This window comes from Borostomias antarcticus (genome assembly GCF_949987555.1).
Source record: "Borostomias antarcticus genome assembly, chromosome: 32".
In the NCBI taxonomy this organism is placed as follows: Eukaryota; Metazoa; Chordata; class Actinopteri; order Stomiiformes; family Stomiidae; genus Borostomias; species Borostomias antarcticus.
Genome location: NC_140265.1, coordinates 3896020 through 3919662, shown reverse-complemented (window position 1 = coordinate 3919662; position 23643 = coordinate 3896020). Strand labels below are relative to the sequence as shown.

General features: G+C 43.8%; 1 protein-coding gene across 1 annotated transcript; it reads right to left on the bottom strand.

The window, feature by feature from the left end:
- Nucleotides 1-16441: 16441 nt before the first annotated feature.
- Nucleotides 16442-17728, bottom strand: LOC311327431 (lysosomal cholesterol signaling protein-like; the record flags this gene model as incomplete). Its single annotated transcript, XM_084460468.1, has 3 exons — nucleotides 17622-17728; nucleotides 16558-17036; nucleotides 16442-16449 (listed from the first exon to the last, which is right to left on the bottom strand). The coding sequence occupies exons 2-3, from the start codon at nucleotides 16982-16984 to the stop codon at nucleotides 16442-16444; spliced, it is 435 nt and encodes a 144-aa protein (XP_084316594.1). The 5' UTR covers nucleotides 16985-17036; nucleotides 17622-17728.
- Nucleotides 17729-23643: the final 5915 nt, after the last annotated feature.

Genomic DNA, 23643 nt, shown 5'->3' with positions numbered 1-23643 from the left:
GCGCGTCGGACAGAAAAGCTCAACTGCGCAAATACAAAAGTCACCGGAAGTCCAGAAAAGCACAACTGCGCAAGTACAAAAGTCACCGGAAGTCCAGAAAAGCACAACTGCGCAAGTACAAAAGTCACCGGAAATAGTCAAATGACTACAAATTTGCCAAGATGGCGCGGTTCAATAGGGCTTCATTGTTGATAGCGGTCAGTGAATGGAGTGACTGTATCCAGTTCTATTAATACATCCATGAGCTACACACATGACGATTCGGCAAATTAATAATCTAACTTGCTCCCTTGTGTTCTTACAACTTGGAGACGCATCACCTCCATGCGATGTTTTGCGCACAGCTAATTCTACCAAAGCGGCATGTGAGCATTGGGATGACGTGTTTTTAGGCCCACATTCCTCGCATGCCTGCTACATGACAATCATAAGACAATATGAGGATATATGATGATGTACAATATAGCCTAATGTAGCCTACAGTTGCCTCAAGTAGGACATTTCCATTCACCGCTCAACATCATTGTAATTGCGGCTTGCCTCAGTGGTCATTCGGGTTTACATAAAAGCCTAATCAAATATAGGCTATAAATACATTAACGAATGAATAGGTGGATAATTAAACATACGAATAATTAACTAAATAAATGATCAACTGAATAAATATACTTCAACGCCGTATCAACAATTTGTTTGGTGCGGTATAGGCCTTATAGTTGTGGGCTATCGACATACGGAATCATTACTATGATAAGCTATAGGCTCGTGTCGTGTTGTGTTATCAACGTAATGTGGCTTTTATTCATAGGCTACTGCTCGTGATGCTTCTCGGGATAGCCTATAAATGAATATAGGTCTACAACATAACATTATATTATGACACAAATGGGTCAATTCAGACACATCCAAAGCAATGCCGACATTATTTCGTGATTAGGCTACGGTGGCGATTGATTCCGTTTAAACTGTGTGACACATTGGAGGGTTTCTTGCAGCGACCGATGTATTTATTATTCAATATGTCATGTGTTTCGCAGACTTTCCCGAGTTTCATCCCTCTGCCATCGGAGTCGCGTTTTCCCCTTTCTCCAGAAACGTGCTTATCGTAGTTAAAGGAGGGTCGAAGTGTGCGTAGAGTTACGCACACCTTCCGCCAACTTATCGCTCAGCTCGTTTTTTATAAATACCGAGAGTTGCGTAGAAAGTTGCTCAGCATGGGTTACGCACGCTTTTGTACTTACGCAACGTTTATAAATGAGGCCCCTGGTCTCTGTGTGCTGCTGCCAGGGGTCGGCTCACCATTCCGAAATACCGCCATTCCGAAGATTGACTTCATTCGGAGTGGCGGACCTTTTCACTGCTCAAAAAGGTGTCGCCATTCCGAAAGGATATGATGTAGGCCATTCCGAAAGGATATGATGTAGGCAATTCCGAACGTCCCTTTCCAAAAGTATTTTTTTCAAGTCCATTATCTCTGCGATGCCTGCACCAAATTCCAACTTCCTATATAGCCTACCAAATTAACGGCAAGAACATGCTCTAAAACATGGGATAATCCATTATTTTCTAAAGTAAAACCTGGGAAGTGGTCTCATACAAATCCTGTGTTGAACTGAATGTTCATTCTAACTTGCTGATTGTTAGTTGCAGAATCACTAACCATTTTCAACTCCATATCAGTAATAATAATAATAATAATAATAGTAATAATAATAATATTACTGATACAGGCAAATAATATTAGTATCAGATTACCGCTTCCCTTTTTTTTTTTTTTTTTACAGATTTTACTTAAGAAAATAATGGATGATTCCAAGTTGTAGAGCATGTTCTTGCATGTTAATTTGGTATAGGATGTTGAGATTTCGGAATGGCGACTTTTGGAGCTTTTCGGAATAGCGAACCGTCGGAATGGCCAGGTGTCCCTGCTGCCAAGCTAAGGTCCTAGCTGGACTCCACTCCCCTGAGGGATGTCACAACTATTAGAAACATTTTATTTTAAAGAAGTACAGTACTTGATCTCCGAAGCCGGGGTTCAGCCTGGCAGTTCGGGGGTGGAGTGGTTGCCTGTAGGGTCACCAATGAGTGGTACAAGTCTGCCTGAAAGCACAGCAGGGCCGGGAGGCCTGTCAGAAGGGAATTCAGGGAGACATTTTTGGCGTCCCTGGGTGGGTTTGTGGTGGAAGAGAGAGAAAGTAGCCTGCGATCACTTTGATTATAAGTTTTTATTAGTTTAATATCTTCCCTACAACCACAGGATTGATACAAACATAAATAATGTTTGTGTTTAACGTCGTAAAGTATTCCCGCTGACATCCGAGCTTGGGTGAATGTGTAACTGTCGCACAAATGGAAATGGTGCCCAGCGAAGAGAACCAGCTCGTACCCAAAGAGATAGAGAATGCAGCGGAGGAGCCCCGGGTGCTGTGTATAGTCCAGGACACCACCAACGCTAAGACGGTCAACGAGAGGCTCACCCTCAACCTGCCGGCCTCCACCTCCCTCTCCAAACTGTTCCAGGACGTGGCCCACAAGGCGGGCTACGTGAGCGGCACCTTCCACCTGGCATGGGGCGACGCAGCAAACCTGGCACCGCTGGACCACACCAGTGAGATGTCCCTCTCTGACTCCGGGTTCGAGGCTGGGAAGAGGAACTTTCTCCAGCTCACAGACAAGGATGGAGAGCAGCCTCAGATCGCATCGGATGAGTCCGGTACAGCAGATAGCAGCGGGCTGGATGACAGCTCCCAGGAGCGTCTGATCGGCCCCCTGCCCAGAGACGGTGCGGTGGGCTACAGCAGTGACTACAGCAGCCCCTCCTACTCCTACTCCTCCATACTCAACAAGTCTGAGACAGGATATGTGGGTTTGGTTAACCAGGCCATGACCTGCTATCTGAACAGCCTTCTGCAAACACTGTACATGACCCCGGAGTTCAGGAACGCGCTCTACAACTGGGAGTTCGAGGAGCCCGAGGAGGACCCGGTCACCAGCATCCCCTACCAGCTGCAGAGGCTGTTTGTGCTGCTGCAGACCAGTAAGAAGAGGGCCATCGAGACCACCGACGTGACGCGCAGCTTGCTTTTTGGATCGGAGCCGGTCATTCCAGCTGTTGTTGGGAGAAAGAGAAAGCCATCGAAGGCAAGCCACCAAAAAGATCAAGATCATAAGGCATTCAGGAGAGGGGAAACTTCCTGGAGTTAATTGTGGTCAGCGTGCAGCAGCTAATTTTGGTCTTTGTCATGCCGACAAACTGTCTAATGAAGATGTGGCCTTCAACTTCGCCACACTCTACAAAAGCGAGACAAAAGTGGAGCAGGACAAAATACTCCTTCGTCTGACTACTGTAAATAAGGTCAGTAGGCAACGAGTCTCCGACGAGGACAGGCAGAAGCCCAGGGATGTCTTAGATTTATTTAGTCTCTATAGCCTGTAGACTCAGTTAACATCCGTGCGCAACTTTACGCACAGGCAGCTGGCGAATTCACCGAGTCTGAGGAGATTCTCTGGGACAAATAACGTCTTTGAAACAAAATAGTATACATTGTTATCTATTTAGTTTTTTTTATTCTGAATTAATTATTTTTGCTGTCAAAAGTGTGTCCTTGGCTAGAGTGTAGACAAAATCCTACAATAGAATATTTTATAGGGGCAGAGGGGGCCGGTTGACCGCTGTCAATGTAGGCCTAGGCCCAGGATAGACGTATAGCCTAGAATGCCGATTTTCAGATAACAGAAAAAAAAACAACAACACAGAAACACTCATAAATATAGGAATAATAAAAAAAAAGTGTGTTTAAAATCATGCCAATCAGCTGTCAGTCTTTTCCCAGCTGCACAACACACTGTCCCACAATTTAGGCATATGCCAAATGGCATTATTGGTGCTGCGTAAAAACTTCACTCAGACAAAAGACAAAGCCTACAATGATTTTCATATGCTAATTTGGTTATGTTGGTTCTTTATTTAGAATGTAGCGTTTGGGTTATCAGATGGTTACCACAGTGTGTAGCCCTGTACCAATATGATAAACTGGTAGAGAATACCAGACTGAATACTGACTACTAGCTTGTAGTGACTACTAGCTTGCTATTGACAGATTGTTAACTGAATAAACCACCTTTTTCTTAAATACTGCATAGGTGTTAGTAAAGACAGAGTTGACGCCATGGGGGTGGAAAAGGCGCTAGTGGGGCTATCTGCTCTACTGGTCCTTCTCATGGAGAGTGGTGTTCTGACAGATGGACAGCTGACAGACAGGTCTGTGTCAGATGGACTGCTGACAGACGGTGGTGTGTCAGATTCGCCATTTGAACTTCGTGTGTCGGGAAGGGCTCGGCGACGCCGCCAGGTGGCACGGGGGCGGAGCCTCTACTCGTCTCAGACGCCGGGTCTTGTCCACAGCCCCCCGGATCATAGGAGTCAGAATGTGAATCCTCTTGTCCTGAACAGTCACAATGGCTCGCATGTGCATGTATCTTCATCAGTGCTTCCAAACGGGAAAGGAAGCTTTCGCACTGGGCTATCAGCTTGGCCCTTTGGAGGTACAATAAAATACAAAAAACTAAAATGACTTTTGATGATTTCAGTACACTTGTACAATCAAAATGCATCATACCACACATTTTACACATAAACACACACATCTCACACAAACACACACACACACACACTGTTGGATACACTGAAAAAACATTCTGAACTTACCGATGAATGTCTTTACGGTTTCCATCCTAATTCATAAAGGAAATACAAGATGGATGTTGAGGTCATTAAGGTTTCACAAAGACAGAGCAGCTTCTGTATTTGTTTGAATTGTAAATGGTTAAAGTTTATGACACGCAGGTCGCAGTACTTCAGAGTGTGTGTGTATAGGTGTGTGTGTGTGTATGTGTAGGTGTGTGTGTGTGTGTGTGTAGGTGTGTGTGTTTGTGTGTTAGGGCTGCACGATTATGACAAAAGATAATAATTGCGATTATTTGCTTCAAAATGCTAATTGCAATTAATAATTGCGATTAATAATTGTGATTAATATTTCATATATAATATTAATATATAATAACCAATATGCTCCCAAATCACAGACGTTGATCCCTTTCTTGCTACTAACTCACTGACCTCGTTTTCGCTCATTTTGTCACTACTCACGGCTGCAGGTACTCTTGTGACACTTGTCTTGACCTACTGCTATCTGTCTTCTCAGTGAAATTGCTGCGCACAGCCCACTCAGCGGGAACGCATGTGATTGGTCAGACAGCATAAGCGCCTGTGATTCGTCCGTGTAGTCCTAGCACGCTCAATTCAAAGCAAAATTATTAATCACATTAATTGCGGCCTTTTGCGATTAGTTAATCATGGACGTCGATTTCGATTAATTGTGCAGCCCTAGTGTGTGTGTGTGTAGGTGTGTGTGTGTGTGTGTACCTGGGCAGGGACTCTCCCAGGGGGTCGGGTCCAGAGAGGATGAGGATGCAGGGAAGGGCCTCCAGCTCCAGGTAGGTACGAGGAACCCAGTCTACATCCTGGACCTTCAGCCACCCCTGGACACACACACACACACACACACACACACACACACACACACAACACAGTAGGGATGTTAATAGTTATTCGACTATTGATTAATTGCCTATAAGAATTTACTCGAGTAAGATTTACTCGATTAATTGCTTGTTAATGGACCAGAACTTTTTTTGGGGGAAGTAAACGTTATCAACGGGAGTTGAGTGAAATGTAATCATGATTTAAGGTCTGACTGCACATGAGGGCCACGCCATGTAGTGAAGGATAATTGGGATGCTGGGAAATTCAACGACACAGCGGAGGAAGACACAAAAACGAAGCGAGCAAAGTGCAGTCCGGCGCGGGACGTTCTTATAAATTAATCCACTATCGTTCGTTAAGGTTAACAGTTATCAATTATTGAAATCCCTTGAAATTTACAACCCTACAACACAACATATGACTCATTGTCTACATATACAACAAGCGTGTTCCGAATCGCATACTTCTACTTCTTACTACCAGTACCTACTACAGCTGCCCTTAGAAAGTACGTACTTTGCAAGCAGTAGGCATCCAATCGGGACATACTACCTTATCATAACATTGCGCCAACAAATTTGCCCATCCGTCGCTGTCCATAACGCGACATTCGTCTACAAGCCGTCACGACTCGCACATGTGACGCACGAGGAAGAGGGAATTTAACGCCTTTAAATACAACTGTTTACTTCAACTCGCCGGTCACTGGCTCCCTGGAGGAATTTAGCCTGGCTGCAATAACGTTATCGCGAACGGAATGAATACCATCTACTAGCAAACAAAACATGTTCAGTTATATTTACCTGTTAAAACTAAGATGCCAGGATCAAAAAATAATTTCTCCAATGGATATATTTGACAAAAACAGGTTAATATGCACGCCGGCTTTCATTGCTAAATCAAAGCGGGGAGAGCCGAGAGAGCCGGGAACGTGCGTCTACATTTCACATAAAGGTGAACTTTTTCGTGGACGCGCGTCGGACAGAGAAGCTCAACTGCGCAAGTACAAAAGTCACCGGAAGTCCAGAAAAGCACAACTGCGCAAGTACAAAAGTCAACGGAAATAGTCAAATGACTACAAATTTGCCAAGATGGCGCGGTTCAATAGGGCTTCATTTTTGATTGCGGTCAGTGAATGGAGTGACTGTATCCAGTTCTATTAATACATCCATGAGCTACACACATGACGATTGGGCAAATTAATAATCTAACTTGCTCCCTTGTGTTCTTACAACTTGGAGACGCATCACCTCCATGCGCTGTTTTGCGCACAGCTAATTCTACCAAAGCGGCATGTGAGCATTGGGATGACATGCGTTTTTAGGCCCACATTCCTCGCATGCCTGCTACATGACAATCATAAGACAATATGAGGATATATGATGATGTACAATATAGCCTAATGTAGCCTACAGTTGCCTCAAGTAGGACATTCCCATTCACCGCTCAACATCATTGTAATTGCGGCTTGCCTCAGTGGTCATTCGGGTTTACATAAAAGCCTAATCAAATATAGGCTATAAATACATAAATACATTAACGAATGAATAGGTGGATAATTAAACATACGAATAACTAAATAAATGATTAACTGAATAAATATACTTCAACGCCGTATCAACAATTTGTTTGGTGCGGTATAGGCCTTATAGTTGTGGGCTATCGACATACGGAATCATTACTATGATAAGCTATAGGCTTGTGTCGTATTGTGTTATCAACGTAATGTGGCTTTTATTCATTGGCTACTGCCCGTGATGCTCCTCGGGATAGCCTATAAATGAATAGGCCTACAACATAACATTATATTATGACACAAATGGGTCAATTCACAGACACATCCAAAGCAATGCCAACATTATTTCGTGATTAGGCTACGGTGGCGATTGATTCCGTTTAAACTGTGTGACACATTGGAGGGTTTCTTGCAGCGACCGATGTATTTATTATTCAATATGTCATGTGTTTCGCAGACTTTCCCGAGTTTCATCCCTCTGCCATCGGAGTCGCGTTTTCCCCTTTCTCCAGTTATCGTAGTTAAAGGAGGGTCGAAGTGTGCGTAGAGTAACGCACACCTTCCGCCAACTTATCGCTCAGCTCGTTTTTTATGAATACCGAAAGTTGCGTAGAAAGTTGCTCAGCATGGGTTACGCACGCTTTTGTACTTACGCAACGTTTATAAATGAGGCCCCTGGTCTCTGTGTGCTGCTGCCAGGGGTCGGCTCACCATTCCGAAATACCGCCATTCCGAAGATTGACTTCATTCGGAGTGGCGGACCTTTTCACTGCTCAAAAAGGTGTCGCCATTCCGAAAGGATATGATGTCGCCATTCCGAAAGATTATGATGTAGGCCATTCCGAACGTCCCTTTCCAAAAGTATTTTTTTCAAGTCCATTATCTCTGCGATGCCTGCACCAAATTCCAACTTCCTATATAGCCTACCAAATTAACGGCAAGAACATGCTCTAAAACATGGGATAATCATTATTTTCTAAAGTAAAACCTGGGAAGTGGTCTCATACAAATCCTGTGTTGAACTGAATGTTCATTCTAACTTGCTGATTGTTAGTTGCAGAATCACTAACCATTTTCAACTCCATATCAGTAATAATAATAATAATAATAATAATAGTAATAATAATAATAATAATATTACTGATACAGGCAAATAATATTAGTATCAGATTACCGCTTCCCTTTTTTTTTTTTTTTTACAGATTTTTCTTAAGAAAATAATGGATGATTCCAAGTTGTAGAGCATGTTCTTGCATGTTAATTTGGTATAGGATGTTGAGATTTCGGAATGGCGACTTTTGGAGCTTTTCGGAATAGCGAACCGTCGGAATGGCCAGGTGTCCCTGCTGCCAAGCTAAGGTCCTAGCTGGACTCCACTCCCCTGAGGGATGTCACAACTATTAGAAACATTTTATTTTAAAGAAGTAGTAAAGGGAAAATGCATGTATAGCCCTGTTTCAAGGTTAGTTATGATCATACTGTATACAATGGTTCAGATCAAAACGTTGAGAAAGCTAGCATTTTTGAGGAAGTTAATATTCCTCTACCACCGTTTTGGTCAAACAATGGGCTGGGCATCTTGAAAAATCATTCAAAAACATGTTAAACTCTCGATTTCAAAGACAAGAAGCTAACCGAGGGGGTAATTGGTGTCCGTTGGTGTTCTGACATCAAATTCGCCGCAAAGTATGAATCCTGTAGGGTTTTATTGATCATTTTATGAAATCCATTGACTTGTATTGAAGCGACTGTTGTAGATGTGTAGATCAGTCCGCAGAGGGGATTCAGGAAGCGGAACTACTTCAAGGCATTGCGGAATCAGTTCAAGTGGAAGTTTACACACGTATGTGCTGCGACTAAATAGTTCTATGCTAATTTTTATTTTTTATTTTTTAAATAGCCTTTCCAGATTAACTAGAATCTTACTTTATGGCGAATTATATGTCATAACGCCAAATAACACTTAGGTGAGTTTCTTGTCTTTGAAATCTAGAGTTTTCAAACTCCATGTATCACAGGTTTGCCTGTATCAGTAATAATAATAATAACATCATTATTATTAACCATACAGGCAAACAATATTCCTATCATTATTATAAACATAATAAGGGCAATGTCCAAAATGCCCCCCAAAAAGCCTGAAAGAGAGCTCTGGGGGTCTCTCTGGATGTGCTGAATAGAGCTGGTGACACTATGGTGGGTGTGATTCCGGTCAGAGAATCAGCGGAGAGGAGTTTCAGGTTACAGGGTTTATTTTCCAGTAGAACAGGACATTGTTGCGTTGTGTCTTTGTGTGTGTGTGGTCTAAAGAGAGAAAAGGAAATAACAGAAATAATATGAATAATAATTACTAAATAATATGGCTAGGCCTAACATAGGTTACTAATACACCTACACTCACTCAAAGGATTCAAAGTAGGCTAATATCAGTGCAGTACAATATCATTCCACAGAATGGCACTCTCACCAAGTTGAACTATAGGCCAGCATTACGGCACAACAGGACAGATGCTATTATGGTAGCTAAAGATAGCATACATGAAACTGGCATTCTCTGCGCTACGATCGTTGTTGGTGCCGAGAATATTGTCGTCGTCGTCATTCGTCAGCAACAATCCGATCGTAGCGCAGAGAATGTGAGCCAGAGAATAGCCAGTCTGCGCGCTGGAGCAAGTGGGGAAAGGCGTGTAAAGATCATATTACAGAGGCTAAAGACCCCGTATTTGAAAACCGAAACAATGCCTCGCGTTGAGGAATCTCAACTGTCGATTCATCCAATCTGATTGATGAAAACAACCGTTTAGCGGCCGAAAATAGATTTTGAGAAACTGCATTCCCGTTGCCCCGATCACCGTCATTACATGGATATACTGGCTCGCGCTGGATTTTAAATTTATTCTACAGGCCTCCGAACTACACAAAAGTGATCTCGGTGAGTCAAACTTCTCATAATATGTCGTAAATAAGGTCCAGGTTGTCAAAAACGAGCATTGCCCTTTAACACTATGCAAAACCACGGTGTAGTTTGATCCGAAAATGCTTAACAGTATGGAAAACCGAACCATGGACAGCTAGCATTAGCAAGCCCATGGGCTAATTATTGCTAGTTTTCGTGACCACTTAACTTTGCACCCAAGAACTGTGTCCAAGTAAATAAATATAGCTTTTAAAACGTAACCAGTTAGCTGGCTAGACAGTAATCAACTAGTAATCAGTCATCACTGCCCCTGACAGCTGGCTGCATTTATTATTTTTACGATCGGTGCACTTTCAGATATTCAGTTTAATAGCCAGGCAGGGGTTCCCCCAGGATCCCCAGACAACTGACGAGTCATGCCCTATCTAATATCTGACGAGTCATGCCCTATCTAATATCTGATGAGTCATGCCCTATCTAATATCTGACGAGTCATGCCCTATCTAATATCTGACGAGTCATGCCCTATCTAATATCTGATCATCGGTTGCCTGAAAGAGCCGCAGTGATGTTGGCAGCGCCTTTCTGAAAAGTTGAGATGGCAATGTTTTCAAAACGCCGGAGAGCTCGAAAAAAAGACTCCATATACAGCGCTTTTCTCCAGGCGCGCTTTCACGGCCAAACATGCCATATTATATAGCCTTTAGATTAACCGAGTAGTGTTTATTTTCCGACTAGCAGATTGCCTACTCGAGTACTCGGTTAACCGTGCACATCCCTAGTAATAACAGAATGCAACGGTACTTCCCTTTGTCTGGCTGTCAAGAATGTGGAGCACGAGCTCCGCCCAGCGGCCAGACCCGCAAACTGCAGTTCATAGCAGGAAGTTAGAACGTGCTTCGTCATAAAGCGGGAGAAGGGATTTTTTTGGGCAGTTGACCATCTGTTTGAGTTGAATTAACTAAAGTGTTTTCCTCCCTTTTTAGTTTAACCATCGATGATGAAATCACCGCACTCGTTGTCGATAACGGCTCCGGCATGTGCAAAGTGTTTACGTAGCTAGCTAAATATTTACTAATTCTAGCAGTATTTGGATGCTTTTAAAAATGCTAATTTAACAGAACAATCAAAAGCATACGTTATCATAAGCTAGCTGCTATATTGAACCGAGGGGGTGAACACCATGCTGTTTTTATTTGCCCTTATGTGACCCTAACCAATGTTGACCTACCGTTCTGTTGCCTGTCTCTCCAGGGATGGATGGTGGGTATGGGCCAGAAGGACAGCTACATAGGTGATGAGGCTCAAAGCAAGAGGGGTATCCTGACCCTGAAGTACCCCATCGAGCACGGTATTGACCGAAAAAACTGGACAGAGCGAGGGCTGCCAGCAACACTGCACGAGCCTTATGTTTAAATTGTTTTGGTCATTAAAGTACAGAGAAAAGATAATTGACAGAGCGACTTAGTTACATATCTCTCTTTCACAGAAACGTGTTTGTGGGTGTGTGTTCATGGCACACTGTCTATGCAGTCCTCAGTCTAGTCCTAAATCTAATCCTTGTAGTCTGCGATAATACAGTCTGACACTGCACTGCAGTATTGTGATAGTATTTGACCTCCCCTCAGGTCATGGTGACAATGTCAGGTGCTTCTACTGTGACGGAGGGCTGAGGAACTGGGAGCCAGCGGATGACCCCTGGCAGGAGCACGCCAAGTGGTTCCCACGGTAATCTACAACAACCCGCCATTATGGGTGATATCAGAGAGGAGTGCGATCGTACGGTTCTTCTCATATGGCTCGTCTTTCTCAGATGTGAGTTTCTGATCGGGACGAGAGGGCAGGAGTACGTCAGTAACATCCAGGATATCCACTTCAACGTGGGCGACACCAGGGTAAGTCCTCTCATCCCTCCCCGTTATCCTTGGGTTGAGCTGGCGACCTACCTCTGCCCCAAGGGCTCGTAGGCTTCCCACTCTACCACCAACCAAGTCAACTGGTAGACGTGCTCACATTGTCAATGTGGGTGAAAGAGAGCTCTGGGGGTCTCTCTGGATGTGCTGAATAGAGCTGGTGACACTATGGTGGGTGTGATTCCGGAGAATCAGCGGAGAGGAGTTTCAGGTTACAGGGTTTATTTTCCAGTAGAACAGGACATTGTTGCGTTGTGTCTATGTGTGTGTGTGGTCTAAAGAGAGAAAAGGAAATAACAGAAATAATATGAATAATAATTACTAAATAATATGGCTAGCCCTAACATAGGTTACTAATACACCTACACTCACTCAAAAGGGTTCAAAGTAGGCTAATATCAGTGCAGTACAATATCATTCCACAGAATGGCACTCTAACCAAGTTGAACTATAGGCCAGCATTACGGCACAACAGGACAGATGCTATTATGGTAGCTAAAGATAGCATACATGAAACTGGCTTAACTAAATATCAAGCTACACATTCAAGGAATAATAAACAGCGATGTCTAATCTAAAGCAGCAAACAACCATGCAAGGCTACATTTCTGAGGAACTACGTTAGCATGAGACTGATAACTAGCATTAGCTTTAGGCTACATCGTCATATTAGGTTAGTAGTTAACATAGGTCTAAGGTCTAACGTCTAGCATACAGACAGTAAAGTAAATAAACAATAGATTAACTTACGTTCTGGCAATAACGCACACTGGTTATCAAAGGCAATTGTGAGACTTTAACTCCTCAAACTCCGAAGTGTAACTGTCATCAGCTACAATAGTAGAACTATTATAACTACTATAGCAACAGAACAACAATGACGAAAACGGTAAATCACTGTCAGTAGGCTACAGCTACCAATAACGGAGAATGCTAGAAACAAATAATAATCTGTCCAAATGATAATGATAATAAGGGCTTTCCTTCAAAGCCCATTGACTTCCATTTAAAATGTGTATAATTTTATTTTAATCATAGCCTTCTATTTCAGGTAATTTGCTTATTGGTAGGAAATCCACTCGAACAATTGCATCACTGCATGTTGCAAATACATGTTGTTGCACGCCAGTTTGGCAAAACACAATTAATTTATTTTTTATTCACATAAGATTTTATTTGAGATTTTGCTGAGATTTGTTATTTTAATGTAAATTGGTTCTGATGTGTCATTAAAATGTGTATCTTTTTGTATGTGTCATTAAAATGTGCATCTTTGTGTTTGACTGAGTTGTGATTTCATAGATGCTTTGTATGAAGGGAGACTGGTTGGCGATACAGTAAATATCTAGTCATCATTACTAATTAAACTAAGTAAAAACTAAAAAGGTATCTGCCCCTTGAGATCAGCACTACTGAAGCGGACCGCTCCAACCACCAACTGTAGCCTCAATACTGTTAGCTCTATAAGATTATTATCTTTGTGTTATTATTATTATTATTATTATCATCATTAATATTACTGATACAGGCAAACCTGTGATACATGATGTGTACAATACACATTTGTATACTGTATACAAATGTGGTTAGTGATTCTGCAACTAACATTCAGTATGTTAGAATGAGGTAAAACATTCAGTTCAACACAGGATTTGTATGAGATTATACAAATGCTTCCCATGTGAACAGGTTTTACTTTAGAAAGGAATGGATGATTCCATAGAGCATGTTCTTGTTGTTAATTTGGTATAGGATGTTGAGATTTCGGAAAGGCGACGTTTGGAGCTTTTTCGGAATGGCGAACCTTCGGAATAACGACCTTTCAGAGCTTTTCAGAATAGCGAACCTTCGGAATGGCAAGGTATATCCAGTCCGACGATTTTGTCGGAATGGCAGTATTTCATACTGGAGACAATCTGTACTGCTAATATTAGCTAACTTGCGAGTTAATAGAGATAAGTTAACATATATATAAATAAAATCTAAAATAGTAATATACCAGTAAGTAACCAAATAATCAACAAGTTCTTTTTTAATCTTCAATTCAGACTGGTCACATCAACTGACTTTACTTTACTAAATATCATTAAACAATAAGCACAAACATAACATAACACGGCTCCTGTAGAACATGGACATACAACATGTAAAGGCGTGTGTGCACATGTGTTACGACCCAGCTCGCTTTAGAGTCATAACAATGAGGGACACACCCAAAGCAAGTTTTAGAGAATTTATTAATAATTAAACTATGATTGGAAAAAATGAACAAAAATAAAGATGAAGTGTAGTAGTCAGTATTTCAGAGGTATAGTGTAGTGCATGGATGAAATGAGAGCAGTGAGTGTGGGCCTGTCTTGTCAAGAAAAGCAGTGGAATTCATACCAGAACACAGAACCCCACAAGGAGGATCTGGGAGTCATCACAAGGGACTGCAGACTGTATGACCAACCAGAAAAGGATGTCCATCCAAAAGAGGGCCAGATTCTGTAAAAGAAAACGGACAAAGAGATTAGATTGCAATATGTTGTAACTTACAAAGCCGGCACGGCACGAAGAACATTCACAACATATTTCAAATTACTTACAGTCGATAAGTCCCCAGTCGATAAGTCCCCGATCGTATATGAACTGCTTCATATATGATCTGATGGATTTTCATCTTGGTCATGGCCCTCTTCTGGATGGATATCCTTTTTAGAGCAGGAAGCATCCAGGAAGGCCATGAGTGGGTGCGTTAAGTAGCTGAGCGCTCACTCTTAGAATGCTCACTTTGAGCGCTTTTTAAAACCACGGAGCGCTGAGTTGCTAGGAGACAAGAACTTTTCACCTGTTGTCAATCATGTGTGATTAGCGAGCAGCGTCGTACAGATTCCCAAGCCAAAACGCGCCCCTAGTTAGTGTGAATGCTTTAGATCATTCACACTATAGTTATCCAGTTCTTTATAGTTTTTTATTATTATTATTACTTCTTCTTCCGTACGTTTTTTGGCTCTGTAGCTCCTTCATACTTTGAGCTATTTAAACCATTCAAGTATCAACATGTTCAGCTTGTTAAGGACATTATCGGAATCTTTTCAGATTTTTTATACCTTTTATACTTTTTAAAATATTTAACTTTTTCAACAGTTTTTTTGAATGGAAGTCAATGGGGGAGTTTTGAAACCTTCTTCAGCCTTCAACTCCTTCATACTTTGAGCTACAGAAACCATTCAACTATCAAAATGTTCAGCTTGTTAAGGTCTTTATGGGATATCTTTCAGACTTTTAATAACTTTCATACTTTTTAAAATATTCAGCTTTTTTCAACAATCTTTTACAATGGAAGTCTATGGGCAGACCTTGAAACCCCTCATCAGCTTTGAAACCTATCTCCTCCTTCATTTTTTGTGCTAGAAACCTCCTTCAAAGTTTAAAATGTTCAGGAACTTTAGCACATTTAACACATTCAACAGATTTGTAAAATTCCTTATAGTTTTTATGTAATTTAAGTTTGTTTTGGACCTTTTTTAACATTGAAGCGGATGAGAGGATGCTCAGTGTCAGTTGAGATTTGAATTTGATGCTCAGTGTCAGTTGAGATTTGAATTTGGGGACACGCGCAGGCTCTCTGTACAGGCATCCTTTTATGACTACTGTGGTAGCATTCATATTCCTTCCTTCCATCCTTCCTTCCTTTCATCCATCCTTCCTTCTTTCCTTCCTTCCTTCCTTCCTTCCTTCCTTCCTTACTTATATTCAAAGAAATATTCAGAATGACACTTTTTCAGGCTGTAAACTCATATTAATATATTTTCTCCTCTTTCAGCTATTGAACTCAATAAAACTATGAGTTATGATGAGTGGTCTAATCTATTTTTGAGTGTAGTACTAGCAGTACTTATAACAAACACGTACTGCTTTTCCCTGCTACTGCTTCTAACCTCAACTTCCATACAACACCTCCACAGCTACTGCTCGGCCCCGGAGTGGGCTATAGACACATGGTCTCCAATGAGGGGTGCCTGGGGATAGCCTGGCCATCACTGACCTGCCCCCCACAACCTCTGACCTGAGGGGGCGGAGTCTCGCCACCACGCTACTATCCACGCCACCGTCCCCACATCTCAGACCCTGACTTGACTAAAGATGCAGTTTTCACGGTTGGGTGCATGTGGGTGGCCCGGGGAGCAGTACACTGTCCTCGACCGGCTCTGACCCGAGGGGGCGGACTCTCGTCACCACGCCACTATCCACGCCACTGTTCCCACATCTCAGCCCCTGAGTGAGCTACAGACACACGGTCTTCACTGTTGGGTGCATGAAGACTGCCCGGATGTCAGTGCACTGCCCTCGACCTGCTCTGACTGGAGGGGGCGGAGTCTCGCCATCACGCCACTATCCACGCCACTAACCTCACAACACAGCCTCTGAGGTGGCTAGAGACACACGGTCTTCACTAGTGAAGGCAGGTGGGTAGCCCGGTGCGGCCTACACTGTCCACAACCGGCTCTGACCCGAGGGGGCGGAGTCTCGCCTCCACGCCACTATCCACGCCACAGACAACACAACTAAGACCCTGAGTGAGATACACCTATGGGGGTGTCTAGGGGTATTGACCTCACCTATGGGGGTATCTAGGGGTATTCACCTCACCTATGGGGGTATCTAGGGGTATTGACCTCACCTATGGGGTACCCCAGGGCAAAATCGTTGCTCTGCGTGGCGAAGATGGCGTAGAGCCCCGCCTTGCTGTAGCGTCTCTCCGGCCCGGCCGCCACGAGGGTGAGGACGCACACCAGCGCGAACACCGCCACCTTGGCCACCAGCACGCTCCAGAGGAACGGCCATATCACGTCCCCGAAGTCCAGCAGCACCATGTTCTTGAAGAGCATCGCGGGCAGCGCGAAACGGGACACGAAGCCGCCCAGTCCCATGGCCTGTCCCTCGGTGATGATGTCAGCGCGCCCGGCCACGTAGCCGCACAGGACGATGCCAAAGCACTCGAGCAGCGCCGGGAAGAGCTTGTCGATGGACATGGCGGGCGGCGCAGAGGAGAGGGCGGCGTGGGAGATGTTCCGGTCGTGGATGAGGACGAAGCCGCTGTCCTCCATGGTGGGTCAGGCCAGGAGCAGCGCTAGCTAGCAAGCAAGCCCGGGTCAGATACTGTTGGACAGTACTAGGGTCAAGTTTCACACACTTGGGGTGCACGTGATTTATATTACCCGCTGCCTTTTAGACAAATAGGCCGGTCCCATAAGTGCCGACCTGTGAGTCAAATCAAAGACACCTTGACCGCTTGTAAGCAGCAGTCAATGTAATTGTCACACATCTGTACCTGTGTGTGTGTGTGTGTACGTGTGTGTGTACCTGTGTGTGTGTGTACCTGTGTGTGTGTGTGTGTGTGTACCTGTGTGTGTGTGTACCTGTGTGTGTGTGTGTACCTGTGTGTGTGTGTGTGTGTGTGTGTGTGGTGACAAAATCACTACAGTTTAGCTGGTTGGCGGGTCTGACATGAAGAAATGTCTCCTCCCTCACAAGCGACCTGCCAAGTATTCACTATGACATTCCCATGATATGATCTGACTGCGTGTGACATGAAAATAGTTACTGCAATGTACAGCTGGCAATTACTGTGACCATGGCAACAGTAAAGACAGTTTAACTAGATAGCATCGATAGCTAACGGTTGCATAGTCAAATGGTATTTGGGCTGTTATGCCAATATGGTGATGAAATATAGACATTCACCTGCAACTGTGTCGCTTCAAGTCAAGATGTATACGCAAAATTATTATTTAAGTCCCGTATTTTAGTAGCCAGACGACTCACCTCCGCCTAATATAACGGTGTTTTTGTGCGCCAGCTGTTTCGCTACATTAAGATATCTCATCTGTGATTGGTGAGATGGAGATGGACGCTTTCTGATTGGCGTGTGACGCTCACGTGGTGTCCTGGGGTGAGCAGAGAGCATGGAATGCCGAGAGGGGACCCGCCTTTGAGCTGCCGCCATTTTGGACTGTCACGTTGATTGCGCAAACCTGTGCTGCACTGTTAGCTGTCAGGTTCATGCACTGACTTTTTCATGTTGACACTTGTGTTTACTAAATAATAAATCACCAGGAACTCCGACTATCAAGATCTCAGTCTTTTTATGTTATCTTTATGACGATTAAATCTGCACAAACACTATAGAAGTTACTCATTCAATAGGCCTATAGACTGATACAGCTCCATCCACACAGGTTTACAAAAGGTAGCCTACAATTGGACACCAGATTTTCCATTTTTCAATGAATTTAATTTCCACAGAAATTCTTGTTTCATATTCAAGTCTATGCTCATACACATATCTACATACATTCACTTCTATTTGATCAATGTTTATACCATATTTACATCCCAGTTACACTTCTACCTACCAACCCATCTACCTACCTACCTAGTCATCTACCTACCTATCCATCTACCTACCTACCTAGTCACCTACCTACCTACCCATCTAAAGTATCTACCTACCTACCTACCTACCTACCTATCCATCTACCTACCTACCTAGTCACCTACCTACCTACCCATCTACAGTACCTATCTACCTACCTAACCATCTACCTACCTACCCACCCCCCTACTTAGCTACCCACCCTCCTACCTACCTACCTACCTACCCAACTATCTACCTAGCTACCTTTCTACCCACCTACCTACCTACCCATCTACCTACCTATTTTCCTACCCACCTAGCTACCTACCTACCCACCTAGCTACCTACCTACCCATCTACCTATCTACCTCTTTACCGACCTACCTATCCACCTAACTACCTCTCTAACTACCTACCAACCTATCCACCTAACTACCTCTCTAACTACCTACCTACCTACCAACCTATCCACCTAACTACCTCTAACTACCTACCTACCTATCCACCTAACTACCTCTCTAACTACCTACCTACCTACCTACCAACCTATCCACCTAACTACCTCTCTAACTACCTACCTACCAACCTATCCACCTAACTACCTCTCTAACTACCTACCTACCTATCCACCTAACTACCTCTCTAACTACCTACCTACCTACCAACCTATCCACCTAACTACCTCTCTAACTACCTACCAACCTATCCACCTACCTACCTCTCTAACTACCTACCTACCTATCCACCTAACTACCTCTCTAACTACCTACCTACCTACCAACCTATCCACCTAACTACCTCTCTAACTACCTACCAACCTATCCACCTACCTACCTCTCTAACTACCTACCTACCTATCCACCTAACTACCTCTCTAACTACCTACCTACCTATCCACCTAACTACCTCTAACTACCTACCTACCTACCAACCTATCCACCTAACTACCTCTCTAACTACCTACCAACCTATCCACCTAACTACCTCTCTAACTACCTACCTACCTATCCACCTAACTACCTCTAACTACCTACCTACCTACCAACCTATTCACCTAACTACCTCTCTAACTACCTACCTACCTAGCCACCTAACTACCTACGGCGGCTTTAATTTGATTTTTATTACACATTTTATTCCACAAAGTCTCTTAGTCCAGGCAGCTCACTGAGCATAGCCGTGGGATGGGCACTGATTAACATGCATCAGTATACAGTGGAGATAGAACCCAAACACAGGCAGAAAATGTTCAGAGACTTTATTCACGAATGAAATCAATACAAGCACAAGACATAACAAGTAACCCCAATCGGGGTTGGTCGGGGTTCATCGTGGGGTTATTTGTTGTGTATTGTGTCTTGAACGTCATCATTCGATCCGATGTACTTTTTCCAACAACTCACGACAGAGTTGCTCACCCAGAGAGAGCTCCGGACCTTGCCTCAAATGGGGCTTGGGCGATCGTCCTTTTAGCGCCACACCACTAGATGCCACGGGGATGGATGGGCTAGTGGGGCTGTCTCTCAGAGAGTGCGAAGTGGAAGTGGTCGCCCCTTGAGTGACTTCTTCCCAACTCTTCCGAATGAGCCTCTTATAGCTCTTGGGTGGTGGTGGAGGTGGTGGAGGTGGTGTTGGTGGTCGTCGTGGTGGAGGTGGTGGTGGAGGTGGTGGTGGTGGAGGTGGTGGTGGTGGTGATTGTGGAACGTCCGGCTCGGATTGTCCCTTTACCAGCACATCACTAGACGCCATGGGGGTGGAAAAGGCGCTAGTGGGGCTATCTGCTCTACTGGTCCTGGTCACGGAGAGTGGTGTTCTGACAGATGGGGAAGTGGAAGTCGCCCCTTGAGTGACTTCTTCCCAACTCTTACGAATGAGCCTCCGACGCTGAGAGAGCTCCAGATCTCGTCTCCAGTGGGGCTCGGGTGATCGTGGAACGTCCGGGTGAGATTGTCCCTTAACCACCACACAACTTGACGCCATGGGGGTGGAAAAGGCGCTAGTGGGGCTATCTGCTCTACTGGTCCTTCTCATGGAGAGTGGTGTTCTGACAGATGGACAGCTGACAGACAGGTCTGTGTCAGATGGACTGCTGATGGACGGTGGTGTGTCAGATTCGCCATTTGAACTTTCGCCCTCGTGTGTCGGGAAGGGCTCGGCGACGCGGCCGGGTGGCACGGGGGCGGAGCCTCTACTCGTCTCAGACGCCGGGTCTTGTCCACAGCCCCCCGGATCATAGGAGTCAGAATGTGAATCCTCTTGTCCTGAACAGTCACAATGGCTCGCATGTGCATGTATCTTCATAAGTGCATCCAAACGGGAAAGGAAGCTTTCGCACCGGGCTATCTTACTTTCCAGCTCGGCCCTTTTTAGGTACAATAAAATACAAAAAACTAAAATGACTTTTGATGATTTCAGTACACTTGTACAATCAAAATGCATCATACCACACATTTTACACATAAACACACACATCTCACACAAACAAACACACACACTGTTGGATACACTGAAAAAACATTCTGAACTTACAGATGAATGTCTTTACGGTTTCCATCCTAATTCATAAAGGAAATACAAGATGGATGTTGAGGTCATTAAGGTTTCACAAAGACAGAGCAGCTTCTGTATTTGTTTGAATTGTAAATGATTAAAGTACAATGAAACTTTGATTACCAACCTTAATGTTTCCACGGCGATCTCTCCATTGATCGAATAGCCAAGGCACGATCACGCCCAAGGAGAGAGCGATTAAAAGTCCACAGCAGAGGAGTGTGTTGTCAATCAACAGGAACGGGATCTGATCGGGCGTGGGCTCAGGATCGTCCATATCCACCAGATGGCACTATGACTCTAAAAACTTAGTTTACTCCACTAACAAACATATTGTCAAAGCCACATCTTTAACAACATGCTCTTCTCATCGCAAACATCGCACTGAGGCTTGCCACTCGTTACAGCAAGATATATACCTTCTCGCTGTGACGTGTGCGTGATGTGACGCCGTAGTGCCCGTGATGTCACGGATAGAACACTGTGACGTGACGGCTATAGTCCAGGCGGCCAGCTAATTGAAATAAATGCAGGGCTAGATTTAAATAGATTTAAGCTTGTTTTTGCTTAAGACCCAACGATACAACTTATTTGATACACTCCCACATTCAGAATTAAATAGGAGCGCTTAAAAGGCTGATCGGATAATCAGTCCGTTAAATCCAGTCGTTAATTGTCCACGTTTTCGATAGAGATGGATAGGCATTATTGGTGATATTAAATAAGGGTCATCGCTCTCTATGAATCATTCATATTCAAGGGCGTTTTGTTATTTTGAAGGCTATTCGTAGGCCAGTAGGATTTGAAAGCAGCCCAAGACAGAGGCGCGCATGCGCTCCTGACCCCCGAGTGCACAGCCCATGATCCGACGAGAGAGAGGGAGGGGAGAGAGAGATAGGGTGGAGGCGGGGAGAGGTGAATGGGTGAATGAGAGGCCGCTTTGGATAAAAGCGTTATACGTAAATGCACTCCATTTACCATCTGATCAACTATGAATTGATGGAATGAGAAAGATGGGGGAATGGGTGAATTAATTGGAGTGTGACGCCCTCTAGTGGTGAGAATTGTGAGTCACATACTGAGAACCTAGGTCAAGTACACACACTGTACATTTGACTTGAGGTGCGTTAGATTTATCTGAGTTTGCACTTTTGAGGCCCAAGTATGAGAGAGCTAACTTTCTTTTATCCATATCTGGGCAACATAACCCAGACCTCCCGGAGTCCGATAGATACCCCTGTGTCTGCTGTGGATGTCCTAGCATTTAGTTAACACACACACACACGTACACACAGACATACACCAGCCCACTTCCGGCTTTAGGCCTGGGCCATAGCAAACACACACCAGTATTTGCCATGTCTCTCCTATGATGCTTTTTAAGCCTCTCTTACTCTGAAATGTAATTTAATGTAATTTATTGCTTTATAAATGTTCTTAGCCGGTAGACAAACATACTCCTGGAGCTTGCTCGATCGCCTTGTTGAGAGGGGTCAGGGAAGAATTTTTACAGCTCACTTATCTGGCCCCCGGGTGATTACTGTTTTTTTCCATTCCCTCTGGAATATGTAGAGAGTGGGTCGTATGCCCACCTCCCTTGTTCTCTGTAAAGCGCATTGTGTTTTCTCTGGGTATGAAATGCGCTCTACAAATAAAGCTTTGATTGATTGATTGATTGATTGATTGATAACGCATGAAAGAAACCTGAGACAACTTTAAAGGTTATGTACATTTATACAGTTTCACAAATACAGTACGTCATTAACAGTAATGTCACATGACACAGACATTCAGATATGGAGCAACATAGAACCATTTGGGGGGAGTCACTATAGGAGCAGAAAACACTCTTCTCTTGTACATAGATAAGTACTTTATACATAATGTATACATACAAAATATATTCCAAACGTGTCACCATATCACAATAGCCTGGACAAAACACATAAAAACAGTTTGGTACAAAATCTCATTAGCAAAAAATAATAATAGGAGAATTATATCTATGGAGTGATTGCTTTTACAAAGAGAAGTGGAACGCTACAGAAATACCGATGCAGATATACTGTACAATGCAGATTCTCAACCTCTGTTTCTGCGTTCGTCTGACTACCTCCACTACCAACAACGACACAAAGCTATGCTCCTGAGGTCTTTGGCCTTTGACCTTTCTGGATTGTTCAACCTAAAGGGAGGTGAAAGTTAGGATGATCAGTAGGGAGTGTTGTCAACACTGACCCAATCATTACGGTAACTGGCACATCCACAGAGTTGCTTTTGAGGCTGAGTTGAAGGAGTAGATGTTGTTTTTTTTTGCTTCCCTCTGGAATATGTAGAGGTGGGTCGTATGCCCACCTCCCTTGTTCTCTGTAAAGCGCATTGTGTTGCCTCTGGGTATGAAATGCGCTATACAAATAAAGCTTTGATTGATTGATTGATTGATTGATGTTCGAGGGTGAAGCAGTAGATGTTCGAGGGTGAAGCAGTAGATGTTGGAGGCTGAAGCAGTAGATGTTCGAGGGTGAAGCAGTAGATGTTCGAGGGTGAAGCAGTAGATGTTAGAGGGTGAAGCAGTAGATGTTAGAGGGTGAAGCAGTAGATGTTAGAGGGTGAAGCAGTAGATGTTCAAGGGTGAAGCAGTAGATGTTAGAGGCTGAAGCAGTAGATGTTCGAGGGTGAAGCAGTAGATGTTCGAAAGTGAAGCAGTAGATGTTAGAGGGTGAAGCAGTAGATGTTAGAGGGTGAAGCAGTAGATGTTAGAGGGTGAAGCAGTAGATGTTAGAGGGCGAAGCAGTAGAT